Genomic DNA, 15,359 nt, shown 5'->3' with positions numbered 1-15,359 from the left:
GCCAAACCGTTTGACACCTTGGTCTAACTTTTTGAGATACTGTGACCCAAAGATATTTCGATCGAAGACATTTCGGCACATGTAATTTTTTTTTTCTGTCCGAGACACTTTCGTCCATGTTATTTCCTTGCCTTGAGTCATGGCACGGTGCTTTTCCCTTTGATCTTAGCCATACTTTAAATCAGACAGAAAACCTTTGGCATAAATCCAGCGTACAATAACTTCCAGGGGTGGGGCTTAGCTGTACAATAATTTCTACGGAACCGTACTATAACTTCTAAACTATGAACACAGTTAGGAAACAACAATTTTGTAACATTAACCAATGATGAAAACATAAGAAATGCAACATGTGTTCCTATGTATTCCTATGAAGCAGAATTTATTCAAGAACTTCTACGTGAGAAGAGAAAATCTCTTGCTGTTGCCTTCAATTGGACATTTAGATATGTCATTTTTTTCTACCCCAAAAAATAGACCGATGTGTCTCGGACGAAAACAAAATATGGATAGAAATGTCTTTGGGCTGAAGTATCCAATTTTGAGGTCGAAGTGTCCAATTTTTGGGCGGAAGTGTCTTTGCGCTGAAACATCCGGCTATCTCATTGACGCGACCAAAACACACGCGGCGGCGCTCGAACCCACGACTTCTCAATACAAACGCTTTAACTACTGAGCCACCACAACTGCTTTGTCAAGCATGATATAATCAATGAAAGGTGAAGATAACGAACAGTGATCAATGTTATTAACTCCCATAAGGAATACAAAATAACGAAATGGGCAAACACGGACACCTGGATATACCAGAGGTGGGATCAGGTGTTTAAAAGCTAAATCCAAATCCTAAATGGGTACTAGTTTTACAATGTGTAAATCCTGTCATTTATCAATGAGATTATCAGAGAGGACTAATGGTTGACTTCCTTTAGAAACACAAAAGGAAGTAGAGAAATATAATATATGGAAAATATACATCAGCAATATATTCTATGACCTTTTATACTTTACTTCCCGTACGTATTGGTAGTTCAGAGGACTGATGCGTCGGACTGCCGATCTATAAATCGTAAGTTCAAGTCTAGAGGGGATTTTAATTTTTTCAAGTTACTGTCTACTAAAAATTACATTTGTTCACTAACTAAATTCAAGTTGAAAGTTTTCAACATCCAAATATCATTGTTTTTACCCTTCATTTTCCATCTATAATGTAAAACTTATACGGTACCAATTTTGATTCACCAGATGCGCATTTCGGCAAATAATGTCTCGTCAGTAATGCTCAAGCCGAAATTTTGGGAATTCGAAATGACAAAAATATAACAATTTTGTGTGTGTTGTTTCTCTTTAAATATACAGAATTATAATGACCCTCTGAACATTGTAATTTTTTATAATTAGGCAGGATCTTCTATTGGTACTCCACCTTTCTCGGTGAGTGACCCCGATGTAGGGGCTACCCTGACGTACTCTCAAAATTGCCCACAGCTCACTATGGATCCTACAACGAAACTGGTGACATTAAGCACCGAGTATGATGTCGACACCGGGAACCCTACGTCATTAACGTGCACAATGACGGTATCTGATGGCGAACTGACAGACACGGCTACCCTAAACGTCAACATCGACAACATTAACGATAACACTCCCACGTTCACCGCTAGTTCCTACTCGTTCTATGCCTTCTCCACAGCTGACGTCGGTACGATCATCGCCAGTCTTCCCGCCACGGATGGGGACATTGGCACGCTTGGTATGGTGTCAGAATTGTGACTTTAACCCGATGCTTGTATAAGATTGCAAACAACTCAAAGTCAACTAGCTTAGTAGTCATAACATTTTATGAAAGTTCATTGCTCTGCTTTTCTATGTTGATTTCAAGTGTGTTTTCACTGAAAGATTCGCATAAAACTAATGGAAATGGATAAATGAACAAGTCTCCCTCTTCAATATATCTATTGATGTGATCATGACTCAGTATTACTATTCAATGTGAATTTCAGGTGACATTACCTACACAATAGACCAATCATCAACAGGCGGTAACTACTTTGGGATTTCTAACACCGGCGATCTTTTAGTAATCTCCAGTCTGGGGGGATTCTCGTCAGGAACGACTTTGTCGGTCACCATTACTGCCACAGATGGTGGTGGTCTCACAGACTCCGCCATAATAACACTGGTGATTCCAGCTGCCACAACTACCACCGTGTCCACCACCACTGACCGCTATATGACCTTCTTTGAGGACACGCGAAACGTGGCCTGGTTTGTGGTGTGCATGGTGCTTTTGTTTGGTCTGTTGTTATTTATAACATATCTCGTTGTCAGGTATACAGATTTTCATAGTATCAAGAGGTCATGTGAAAAGATGTGTCGACGGAAGAGGAAGTGGAAACCGTAAGATTTATTTTCATGGCAGTTTAGTCCAACTTTAAACAGATACCTAATTTGAAAGGTGAAGATAACGAACACTGATCAATCCCATAACTCCTATAAGCAATACAAAATAGAGAGTGGACAAGTCAATACGCAATCGCAAGAACATGATGGATTCCTGTAAAATTTCTCGAACATAATCAATGACCGTCAGATGAGATGTTAAAGGGTGCCCCATGTTCAGGATCACAACCCCCTTGGCACGCAAAAGATCGTTTTCATAATTTTCGAAAAAGAGTAGGCTCACTGAGGGCCGTCAGGGAAACTCAACCACCCACAACCAAAGATATCTCTCTTCGGATTGATTTTAACTGGATCTATGACATCCGTTCATAACGCGGCCAGTGTCGCCTAGAGAAGCTTTATGAACATGAGATTCTAAATTCAACCCTTGTTACGTGAATTATTGTTCTAAAGGCAGTGATCGATGGGTATATTATTCGGTGACTAATTTTCTTTGGTTGTAGATGTGTCGCTTATTTACCTCTAAAATGCAATTTCTTAAAGGCTAGTCTCGGTGTTATGTTCAGCATCGATTTTGATTTCATCCAAAGTGAATCACAGTTTGTACTCATATCAAATCATTTAACAATATAGTTAAAATTCTCCATGGCAAAATCGAAACCCATTACATCACTTTGTTGCATCATTTTCATGTGTTTCTTCTGTGAATGGTAAGCATTTGAACATCTTGCAAACAACTATTTGTCTAAATCCAAAAAGTTTTTTTTTTTTATCTAACAACAATGTTCAAAAAAACGTTAGTAAATTAGATAAAACCTTCCATTATCGAAGGAGCATGGTTCTTGAAAATACGATAACTAGAGATTTACCTATGAGTCGATATTACAAATGTTGACGAATGTGCAATTCAATCATTATTTCTTTTCGTTGAAATAGCCGTAACAACCAATTTATCACTCCCCAACAAAGTTGATATTCGTATTATACAGATGAATCGACTGCACAAGACTTTTCAATGGATAACATTTTTACTAAAAATTTCTAGCACACGTTTGGCTGGCTCTGTATGGGGTTTCGAAACAGGAGAAATAAGAACCGTTTGAATAAGTGATTGATCACTGTTCGTTATCTTCACCTTTCATGTTTGTAACAGTCTGTACATATCAAATGGTAATTTTAATTGTCCCCCTTTGCGGGATCAGCCAAAGGTCCATCGGTCAATAGTCAAATTTTCCTTGTCAAATGCAAGAAATTACAATTGTGAATTACAGCTAATTATTGTACCGGTAGTTGTTGACTTTAGCTGATGAAACAATATCATTCCCTATTTCACTTTAATTTTATTTGTCTCCTCACTGATCTCATGAGGATTATTTGTGGAATGTTATACACAAACCTTCACGTGTATTGTGAGCAAATCCATTCTTGTGTTTCAGCAGAAAAAGACGAATTGTCTCCAGAGAACCGTCTCCGGTACGATGTAAGTATTCACGTGGATAGTTATAACTGTATTCCATTTCCATTCTCAATGACCGTGTAGCGTGTGACAGCGTGGCGAGAATTCCATCGTCATCGATAGCAAGTTTTTTTGACTTGCCTAGATGGTCGAGCGATCTAGCGCGTTGGTTACACGCTGCTAGGAGATTTGGTTCCGCAGGTCGTGAGTTCAACCCCGGGTAGGGGCGGAAGTGGGTATCTTAATAAAGCGAAATTTTCTGTGCTTTATATATATATATATATATATATATATATATATATATATATATATAAAGAGAGAGAGAGAGATTTGTTTCCGCAGGATGTGAGCTCAGTTCCGGGCAGGGGCAGAAGTAATTATCTCAATAATAATGAATTTATCTATGCTTTATATTAAAATATTTCATCACTTAGGGCAGTCATGTTTAATTAAGAATTCATTGCAATCTTGGTGCATCAAAATTGGTACCGTATAAGTTTTACATTGATTGATTGCATCTTGCTTAACGTCTCGCTCGAGAATTTTTCATTCATATGGAGAACTCACCAAGACCGGTGAAGGGCTTCAAAGAGGCCTATGCTCGGCGCTTGAACAGTGAGGGTTCTTTAGTGTGCCACACCTACTGTGAAATGGGACATCCGTTTTCAAGGTCATCTCCGAGGACCCGTGACATTCACACCTGATGCCGAGCGTTTGGCAATAGAACTGTCACTACCTGTTTTAACGACGTAGGCCCGGATTTATAATGCATGCATAAATACCTTGTATGAAATGTAAATGTATAAAACATCATTTATCAACAAGAAGGTGAACCAAAACAACAATTGCTTACATGTATTTATAAATTTGACTTTTATGAAATGTAGTGGTTACATATGAAGTGGATGCCTCAGAACGCAAAATTGAAAGACTAATAACGAGTATGCCCGCGTCTTGCGTCTATCACAGCTCTCTATCTGTGCCTTGTGGACGCAATTAGTCTTGGCACTGGAGCCTGTTCGATGTTGTTTCACTAATCTAGCGATGCAGCTCGTATCTGTTCCGTCGTTTCCGGTGGATTCGGACGTCTGCGTCTGCGCACCCATCTTTCAAGTTCATCCTAGAAATGCTTAATTGGGCATAGGTCTAGAGATAAAGCCGACCAAGGCAGACCGTCAATGTTATTCTGTTCAAGATACTCCATATAAACGTGCGCCACGTGACATCGAGCGTTGTCCTGCTGAAACGTGTGGTGATTTCCACTATAGGAGATAGGATCTTGTCTCGATAACGGACTCCAGTATGACTTCCCTCATCATCTTTAGCTCTCTGCGTCCACAATGTGTAATTTCTGTCCAGACCATTACGCCCCTACCACCAAACATATTGCTTTCATGCATACAAGCGTCAAGGTATCGCTCGTTTTGCCATCGATAGATTCTTATCCTTCCATCATTACAACGAAGAAGAAACCGAGATTTTATCACTAAACAACACATTTTGCCACCGAATACGGTTCCAGAATATACGTGCATTGGCGCAGCGTAAGCGTGCTGTACGATGACGTCGTGTAAGCATGAGTCCAACTACTGGGCGTCTTGAGCGTAACCCTACCTCCTTCAGACGATTATTTACCGTTTGGGTAGAAATTTTGCTGCTGTGCCTACCAGCCGCCTGGTTTCCTGTAACAGTAGCAGGCAGACATTGGCATGTGAACGGGATTGTAAGCCCATATTTTAATTTAAATTTGCATATAATATTTAAATCGTATCATGCATGACTAATTTTATTCACGTGCCATGAAGCAGTGATGATAATAACATACCAGAGTCGGATCCAGAATTTCTGAAAGTGAAGTATTAGCCAAAGTAAGCAGCCATTTTGGGTGCCAAATCTGAAGTTTTCATCTATATATGTTTGATAGTGGCACAACAAAACACACACATTTTCATGGGCGCCGCCATTACAGCTGACACTATAAGTTACGGGAATACTTACGGTGATTCCCAATGGTCCTCGATAGCTCACGTAAGGTCATGCATTTTAATGAGTTATGCGAAGATATCGGGGTTGTATACAGAAAGCAATCGACCGTGGGTTCCCGACGATGGATTTAATTGTGCTCTCGAAATTGTTGTGAAATAATGCCACGTTTAAGTACGCATGAGCAAAATAGAGCATTTGGGATGGTTCAGGCAGGGATGTACCATATTGATGTTGTAGATCGATTTGGTGTGTCTTGGACATACCTATATGAATTGATGAAATACGAAGTCCGTTAAAAACACATTGCTCACGTATGGTGGATAAAATTGGCGAGACTACGAGTGCTGAACATGTAAACCTGTACATAGACTCGTGCGCGCAGTAGTAAACGCTTGATAACACAGGCTTTTTCCTGCCCTGTCTTTATAGACACAAATACAACCTCCGCTTCAACAATGCACATAAAGCATCTCGCTGAAAGTTTTGCAACTTGTCCAACTTAAACGTAATCAAAATCTTCGCTTGGAAAGCATGCTATTCTATGCTCCCGAGGACTGGAAATAAGGGGCTTTATCATTGGTTGAATATGGCAATAAGGAATGGTAAAACGACCAATCGCATATAGAAGCCAAGGCACACTTCCCAGCGAAAATACTGGCGTTGTGTCCCACGGTAGGTAAACGGAGAGCGACGATGAATTAAGGTAGAGACCGATAGCAACCACGTGATCAGTAAAAATCGTGTATTTTCACGTGAAATTATTTTTCGGAATTCCGTACATCTCCATAGAGTAGTTGAAAAACAAAAAGGGGTTCCGAAAGTACAAGTTGTTGCTGTGACTGAATCGATGATTGAGAGGGTCGTCTCGACGAAAGATAGAGAAATTTGGCCATAGTTTAGATTAGGAATACGTCAATGTAATAATAGTGGACTAAATGTTTCGTCCGTGCAGAATGGCACTTTTTACCTCACGAAATTCACCACCATGCATAGCTGCGCTACGTAAACAAAGTTGTTGATGTAGCGTGAGTTTCAATACTGTTTATGTAGTCATTGAGAGTTTAAACAAAGTTTCTTCTGAGAAGAGGAATTCGATGGATGCATTCAACGTGGACAACGAAATCATAATTTCGTTTGGTAAGTGAAAAAAAGGCAAATTGAATTTGTATTCAACCCACTTTTCCTCTGCTATTTCACAACGCGATTTTATAATAACATCTATAAACGCACAACTTGGAGCTGTTTCATTTTTTGTGCATTTATGTATTCCATATGTGCCCAAAATATAACTCCTACATGTGCATGTAATTGTAAATGGATGTCATGTATATGCCAGATTTGAAAAAAAATAGGGCTCTCACAAGTTTAAGGGGGGGGGGGGGGGGGAGTGTTGCACTAAAATTCTATTTCTTATAAATGATAGTACTTATAGTATCTTGAAATTTCATTGACCTAAGAGATATTTCAAATCTGGGGTTTCATGTTTCATACAAGCATGTAGGTCTACAAAACTTTATTTAAAATATTTGTAAAATCACAAGCCTCCCTCATAGGCAAATAAATGTCTTGTATGAAAATAAGATATGTATGTCCTTCTCTTGACCCACACTCCGTAAAGGAGACAGGTCTGATAAATCTAGAGTTGACTTGTTTTGATATTATTAGAATGAACTGGCAGTTTATGAAAACATATCTGTCATCTCATATTGTAATATGATAATTATGATGTTTATTCACCTCATTAAGGACCCGGGGGTGGGAGGGTAATACCGTATGTACAGTTTAAATAGAAGGTAACTATAACAATATGAAATAAATAACAATCATGCAGATGTACTACTACTGCAAGAGTTCACATTGCTGCACTGCACACATTTAACATACATGTAGTGTTACATATGTAATACTGATTTCAGACAAGATTTTAAAAATTAACATAATAAAATACATGTTATGTGTGTAATTTTCAATATATCAGCATTTTAAAGTTCACTGAACATGCATTGAGACACACAATTTTAAAATTGACATTGTCTGACACAGTATAATTAATGATTAATACTGACTGTGCAAATATCAATTATGATGATTTTTTTCTAAGCATCATCCTAAGGACCAGTGCAAGTTGAAATGGGCTTCCAGCCAACAACTTCAACAGCAATTTGCCATGAAAATCACCAAGAAAGGTACAATATTTTCTATCTTAGTAAGATAGAATTTTTCATTTTAACACCAGACATTTATAAAGACAATTCTTAGTATATTAGATATTCATCTTTTTTTCAATATTTGAATATACAGAATATATTTTTTATAACAGGTACTTCATTTACATTGATGATGTCATATCCCCTGGACCCCACAACTTTACAGGTTACAGAGAAAATTCAAGAACTTCTGCAAAATGTGGAACTTGGATAGAATCAATAATGTATTTGTGAGCCCAGAGCAATGGATATATTGTGCAACATACTATTCTAAAGTGTGAATTTAATGGAAAACAAGTACATGTACTCATGTATTACATGTCTTTTTTAAGACAATAATATTGAATAAATATAGAGGAAGTGTCATTGTTGATTATTCTAAGTTTTTGATATATCAAATTCAGTAAACATTTCTAAATGAAAGTAAAACACCAATTTTATAACTTTAATCAATGTGTTTAAATTTCTCATTTTCTACCCCCACCCCCCTTACACACACAGTGCATATATACTGTGAATGCAATATGCATGCATTCTAAGTTATCCAAGCGAGTTTTTGTTTCAGTGTGAGACTACAAGTAGGACTCATAAACTTATGAAGAGACATATATATTTGTGAGAGCAAGATAGCTGATATGAGCCTTGAGATCAATGGGTCGAGCCGCGGTGGTGGTCTAGAGGTTAGAGCGTTCGCCCCGCATGCGGAAGGCCAGGATTCGAATCCCGGCCGCGACAGACCTGAGTTGTTGAAACAGGTAGTGACAGTTCCATTGCCAAACGCTCAGCATCAGGTGTGAATGTCACTGGTCCTCGGAGATGACCTTCAAAACGGATGCCCAGTGTCACAGTAGATGTGGCACGTTAAAGAACCCTCACTGCTCAATGGCCGTAAGCGCCGAGCAAAGGCCTAAATTTAAAGCCGTTCACCGGTCTTGGTAACGTCTCCATATGAGTAAAAAATTCTCGAGAGAGACGTTAAACAAGATACAATCAATCAATCCATGGGTTGATTGGGTGGAAATCTTTCCATTGATATTAAATATAAAGTTGTTAGGCCTATTTAAACATATTTGGTGCATTATGCTGTATAATCATATCAATTTCTTATAATAGGTAATCGTGTCTCGTTATTATAAAAAAAAAATGTATGAAAAATAACTAAGTATTAATGCAATCATTGTGAGTGCAAAAAGGTCAATTGCAAGAGCACATACATAAATGCATTGGCGGATATAAGGGGTGGGGAGGGGGGGGGGGGGGCAACCGGCGCGAGCCCCCCTAAAATTTTCAAGTTTAAAGTAAATCGTGGTCTCTTGTTTAGAGAAATATCTACAATAAAAGAAGCCATAATTTCCTCCACTCTCAGAGAAATAAATGTCTGACAAAATCTTTTGATTTATTGAATTACTTTTAGTGGGAGAACTGCTATTTTTTCCAAAAACCCTTAAAATTTGCGTTATTTTATTAATTTCACCTTATTAGAAATGACAGAAAATAATAAAAATGACTACATAGGAGACATATTTTAAGCCCTATAAAATCTGCAAAATCCAGGAGTTCCTGGGGAATCCCCCCCCCCCTTCAAGGTGGCCCCAAGACCCCTGCCTCATACAGTTGCACCCCCCCACCCCAACTTCAATTCCTGATCCGCCCCTGAAATAGCTTATAGAAACCTTATTGTCATGTTCAATTTTCAAAGAGGTAATTTGGGAATGCTTAAACGTTTTAAGTTAGAAAAAGATCAGTAGTTTATCTCTGCTGGCTGAATCTTTCTTCTCAATGCGCCGAGTGCAATTCATGACGTCTATGTTCCTGCTCATTCTTTCTCCTCCATACCATGTAGTATATTAAAGGGGTTGGGTTGTAATGGAGACATTTGTTTTAACAAATATAAATTGTATTTCAATTTTTTGTGGGGATTTTTATTTGGGAAAACTCTTGATATTAATCATCAAATATGATGACATATGATAAATCTATATTCTGAGTGTAAGTGCACAAAGGTCAACAACGAGAACTACAACAAAATATAAGCTAAAATTTGAAATACATACTTTCTGTATTATATTTATTAATTTAAAAAAGGTATTACAAAGAATCTTCGAATTTCAGCAAGCTGTTTTTGATGGATTGTTTACAACATCTTTTAATAACCCTTTTTCTTACGAAAATGTGTAGTTTGTAAAAAGGGGGTGGGGTTAGGAATTTTTTGCTAGTTCCATATTGAACCCCATTATGGTGTATAATTTTTTTCATATATTTTACTTACTAATAGACTGACCACTTAATGAAATAAAATAAGAAATTTGATGGGTAATATTTTTGCAGCTTAAGCAAAGGTATGACCCTGTGTCCAAATATTGTGCACTGTTTTAAGGTAATTAGCCAATGTAGCTCTGTTGAAGTAATGTTGTTGCATGTTAATAATGATTGCTGAACTTGAAATTGATGTGTAATATACAATTATGTGAAAGGTTGTTTGGAACCATATATGACAAGTTATGATCCTTTTTACAATAAAAATGTTACAGCTCTATTTGTATATTGCTCTCTACTTATTTTTCTTCACATTTTACGCTTTACAAGGACTAAGGAAGGTGTTATTAAAATCGCCATATTTCTCAAAAACAAGGTCGATTACCTACATTGATTTTTTATTATGTTTTATATCGAAGCTTCATCATAAACATATATCAAAATAAAAAAAATTCAATGGTTAATTTTTTTAGCATCAACCTATCAATCTCTACCTTAAATCACGCTTTGTTGACGCAATTAAACCGGACATTTAAAGACCGTCGTGAAATCGAAAAACAGTAATGGGTTAAAGTAATCGGCATGTTTACGGAAATTGACAAACGTTGGAATGACGTGTATAAATGTTATGCCACCTTTTAGCGTACCCCTAATCATCTGATGATTATGAAAGAGTACATTAGTAAACAAAATATATATCATCTAAGTCCACAATAATTATACCCCCCGCAACAAGTTGTGGGGGGTATACTGGAATCGGGTTGTCCGTCTGTCTGTCCGTCCGTCCGTCTGTAGACGCAATGGTTTCCGGGCTCTAAAGCATTATCCTTTCCACCTACCGTCACCATATCATATATATGGACTACCCATGGGATGAAGATGTTCCCTATCGATTTTGGGGTCAAAAGGTCAAAGGTCAATCGCACTGGCCATCGAAGTAGCAATATGGTTTCCGGGCTCTAAAGCGTTATCCTTTCCACCTACAGTCACCATATCGTACATATGAATTACCCATGGGATGAAGATGTTCCCTATGGATTTTGGGGTCAAAGGTCAAGCACACTGGACATCGAAGTAGCAATATGGTTTCCGGGCTCTAAAGCGTTATCCTTTCCACCTACAGTCACCATATCATATATATGGACTACCCATGGGATAAAGATGTTCCCTATCGATTTTGGGATCAAAAGGTCAAAGGTCACGCGCACTGGACATCGAAGTAGCAATATGGTTCAGTTTGTCATGCCATTTGTTTTTTACACTCAGAAAAGAGGTAGTTTATACCTATTACCAACACCCTTTGGGAGATTGGGGTAAGCGGGGGGTATTCTTAGTGAGCATTGCTCACAGTATCTCTTGTTTTAACTGAATATTACGTTGTATTGTTTCCTTATTTGCCTAGTATATTTCAAATGCAGTGTGTGTCTTGTACGATCCTCTTAAAGAAAATGATTTTCAGTCATGTCGATTTGATTTGATATTTGACCATGTATAACTCCGTTTACCTGATCAAGATATAGGGCGAATGTGACCGATCGACAGGGATTGCCTATTCCTCCTAGGCACCTAATCCCACCTATATATCCAGGGGTCCGTGTTTGCCCAAGCCTCTATTTTGTATTGATTATAGGAGTTGTGAGATTGATCACTGTTCGCTATCTTCACTTTTCATCCATATCAACTCGAAATAAAAGACACCACAGAGACATCCACTCGTGCTTCATAATTAGATATTTTATTGAAAATCGATATCAACAACAAACTACAACTCAACGTTATGATAAGCGAGATGATTTCAGCTTCTCTATTCTCAACTTCCCATATTTATGTAGCAATATTCCATTATCACCTGTATAGGATATTTATTTCTCCCAATTGATTCGATACGTAAGAGCTTGTTCTGCGTATCAGTTTTTAAATCGAAGCAGGCTACTGACAAACAAGTTGATGATGCGGGGGTTTCAACAGTCTCGTTTAAAGTCAGCATTTCGCGAATTGTATGGTCGTTATAACAATCTAGTGTGTCATTGCAACCTATCATTGGGTCAAATGCTGTCTGACGTGTTTCATACCGATTGTTATGCCGTTTTAGCACACTATTTTGATTGTGGATGGCTCTCTATTTTGTTTTGCTGATAGGGGGTTATGAGATTGATCATTGTTATCTTCACCTTATATATATATATATATATATAGAGAGAGAGAGAGAGAGAGAGAGAGAGAGAGAGAAAGAGACATCCACAGTCAAAATAGTGTGCTAAAACGGCATAACAATCGGTATGAAACACGTCAGACAGCATTTGACCCAATGATAGGTTGCAATGACACACTAGATTGTTATAACGACCATACAATTCGCGAAATGCTGACTTTAAACGAGACTGTTGAAACCCCCGCATTATCAACTTGTTTGTTAGTTTATATATATATATATATATATCTTCTGATCTCATTTGATTACGATATTTGTAGATGTTCAAACTCCAGCAACTTTTGAGACATGGCAGGCATGGAGAACAGAGGCTACATTTAATCCTAGCTAAACACCGGAGTAATGGAAACACATTTAATCCTAGCTAAACACCGGAGTAATGGAAACACATTTAATCCTAGCTAAACACCGGAGTAATGGAAACACATTTAATCCTAGCTAAACACCGGAGTAATGGAAACACATGTGCAGCATTCGATCTTCTTAATGACTTCATAAATGTTTGTGGGATGAAAAAAGAAGATAAATGGAGATAGTAGACTTTCTCTGTGCCTGTTTTTCAATTCTTTTTCCTTCTGTTTTCTTTATTTTTGACATGGCATTCCATTATCATAAAAGAAATAGCATATGTTGTCGTATCATCCTGATTAAGTTATTATCATATCATTATAATAATCTTTGAAATGTACCAACATCAGGTTACATTCTAATGGTCTTTAATCTGTATGATTTTGAAAGCCTATGATCATAAGTCACTACCATGCACTTTCATTCGAAAGTTATAACGTACCTTTTTCTAACTATCCAGCTCCACGTGTCTGCACATGCATAAACCTGCTGACCATCAGGGAATCCCGTGTAATAGATGTGGTGCCATGATGCTATCATCTCACTTCATTCTGACCTTATCCTGGAATATAGAAACAAATATTCGTTATGATATGAAGTATGATAGTCATATGATCAAATTCTGTAAAATCCGAAGGCCTTTTCAATGGATTTTATCACCTACCGCCCCACTTCATAGCTACATAAAGATGGTTAACGCTATTTATTATGTATGTGATTGAGACAACAATTTTAAAAATATGACACTAAACAGCCGTTGTACACCATGACGAAGACGCGGTGACCTAGATGTAAAGTTTTACCATGAAATGGTGAACTTATGCATGTCGTGACCATGAAGTTTTGTTTAAATTTACTATGAAAGAAAGTTTTCGTCGTATTTAACTGTGTATTTGAGATGATCGGGTGAAACGAAGTAAAATGAGAGGTCATTCGAAGGGACGCCGACTTGTGTTTCGCAATGAAGCCTAACGTGGTTCAGATATTACAAATATAATATACTATCTTGATAAGTCATCGATATATTCTTGTTGCACCTGTATATAAAGTCATGACTTTTGACCTCCCAAAATCTTTATTAGAAATTGAAGTTATTTTGTTTTGGAATAACAAAGAATTATAACAAATGCATTCATTTTCCTATTTCCTTAATCCTCGATTATTAATTGTTATTTATCTATCTATTAAAAAGCAATGTCTATTGTTTGCATTCATTGAAACCTTATATTGAAATAATCCCATTGTAAATGGGCCCTGCTAGATTCCTCGATTATTCATTGTTATTTATCTATCTATTAAAAGCAATGTCTATTGTTTACATTCATTGAAACCTTATATTGAAATCGTCCCATTGTAAATGGGCCCTGCTAGATTAGGAACAAATATTTGTTAGCTCGTCCTCTATCATATTTCCTTCATATTTTCCCATTGATTTTCTGAAATGTGCATGTTTTATGTAATAATTTCAATAATGTGATTTACCCAGATGAATTTCAAAAACAGCGTTTTAAACCGTCGAATCTTAATTTATTCGTATATTCATTGTTGCAGTTTTAAACAAAGAGAATAAGAAATTGAACATGGTTTTGTTGTATTTTTCAGTTTAAGAATCAATACTTACTTAAAAAACTAAAAGAAAACTTAAATACTTGACAGACAGAAAGATGAATAAGATACGTGTACAATCTACTCCGGATATAATGAAATTCAGGGGAACGATCTGAATTGTTCATTATATCCAAAGTTCAATATAACCAATGCTGAACTACACAAATATCTCTAGACTGATTCGATTAATCACTGATCGTTATCTTCACAATTTCAATTACACTTTCATACAAGAAACATTAGTGCAAAAATAATTTGTGGATCGTATGAATGATTCACTTGTACTACAGTCGCATATCATATAAAGGATTGTCTTACAGGGGGTCTTCTACTTGAACTGCCTTAAAAATTTGGGGGTTGGGGGTTGGTAGATATGGAAAGCCATAGGGGACCCCCAGGTCATGTTCTATGCTTTCCATAGAATTTCGCTGCTGTCATAGGCGATAAACCACCCGGTGACATGGACCGGTAAATGTCCTTTTAAGAATAAACAAGTGAAATCGAGAGAACGATGAAGGTAACCATTGAAGTTTGATTTATGACGTCACACCATCGGTTCCGGTTTATTTCATCAGCAGCACTGTAAACATGACAAGTCACGAACTGTTAAGTTTGGAGTCCTATAGATTTGAGCTCGTTCTTTCACAAGTATTATTTTTTCAGATGACTTGGTTGGGTCAGGATTTCAAAAGAAAACTCTTTTATCACATCTCCCCTTCGCATTAGTGTAATTAACAGCTTGACAGGAAGGCATCAACAATTTATTCGTAAAAATCTACCACATGCACGTTTTGGATGAACTTAGAATCTCATCAAAAGCGGAATAGACGGTGTGACGTCAAAATTATTTATTGTTGTGGTCTTGAATACAAAGGAGTTC

The 15,359-nt window shown here is 37.3% G+C and overlaps 1 protein-coding gene and 1 long non-coding RNA gene across 5 annotated transcripts in view; both read left to right on the top strand.

Annotated features, from left to right (window-relative positions):
- The window catches only part of LOC125681394 (protocadherin Fat 3-like), a 36,369-nt gene extending 21,919 nt beyond the window's left edge, over positions 1-14,450 (top strand). The window contains exons 14-17 of one of the 3 annotated variants that reach the window (XM_056155479.1): positions 1,402-1,756; positions 2,007-2,403; positions 3,846-3,886; positions 12,784-14,450. In XM_056155479.1, coding sequence (XP_056011454.1) covers positions 1,402-1,756; positions 2,007-2,403; positions 3,846-3,886; positions 12,784-12,854 — 864 coding nt within the window. In that variant the 3' untranslated portion in view covers positions 12,855-14,450. Of the gene's footprint in view, positions 1-1,401; positions 1,757-2,006; positions 2,404-3,842; positions 3,887-12,783 lie in introns of all 3 variants that reach the window. The other 2 variants (XM_056155478.1, XM_056155480.1) reach the window with 2 other exon arrangements.
- Positions 4,973-8,415, top strand: LOC130051975 (uncharacterized). Of its 2 annotated transcripts, XR_008800269.1 has the most exons (3): positions 4,973-6,985; positions 7,950-8,034; positions 8,169-8,415. It is a non-coding gene; the product is annotated as an uncharacterized LOC130051975 (long non-coding RNA). The 2 variants fall into 2 exon arrangements; XR_008800268.1 differs by lacking the exon at positions 4,973-6,985 and having other exon boundaries at positions 7,268-8,034.
- Positions 14,451-15,359: the final 909 nt, after the last annotated feature.

This window comes from Ostrea edulis, chromosome 2, assembly GCF_947568905.1.
Source record: "Ostrea edulis chromosome 2, xbOstEdul1.1, whole genome shotgun sequence".
NCBI classification, from domain to species: domain Eukaryota; kingdom Metazoa; phylum Mollusca; class Bivalvia; order Ostreida; family Ostreidae; genus Ostrea; species Ostrea edulis.
Note: the sequence above shows the minus strand (reverse complement) of the source record. Positions and strands in the feature narration are given on the sequence as shown.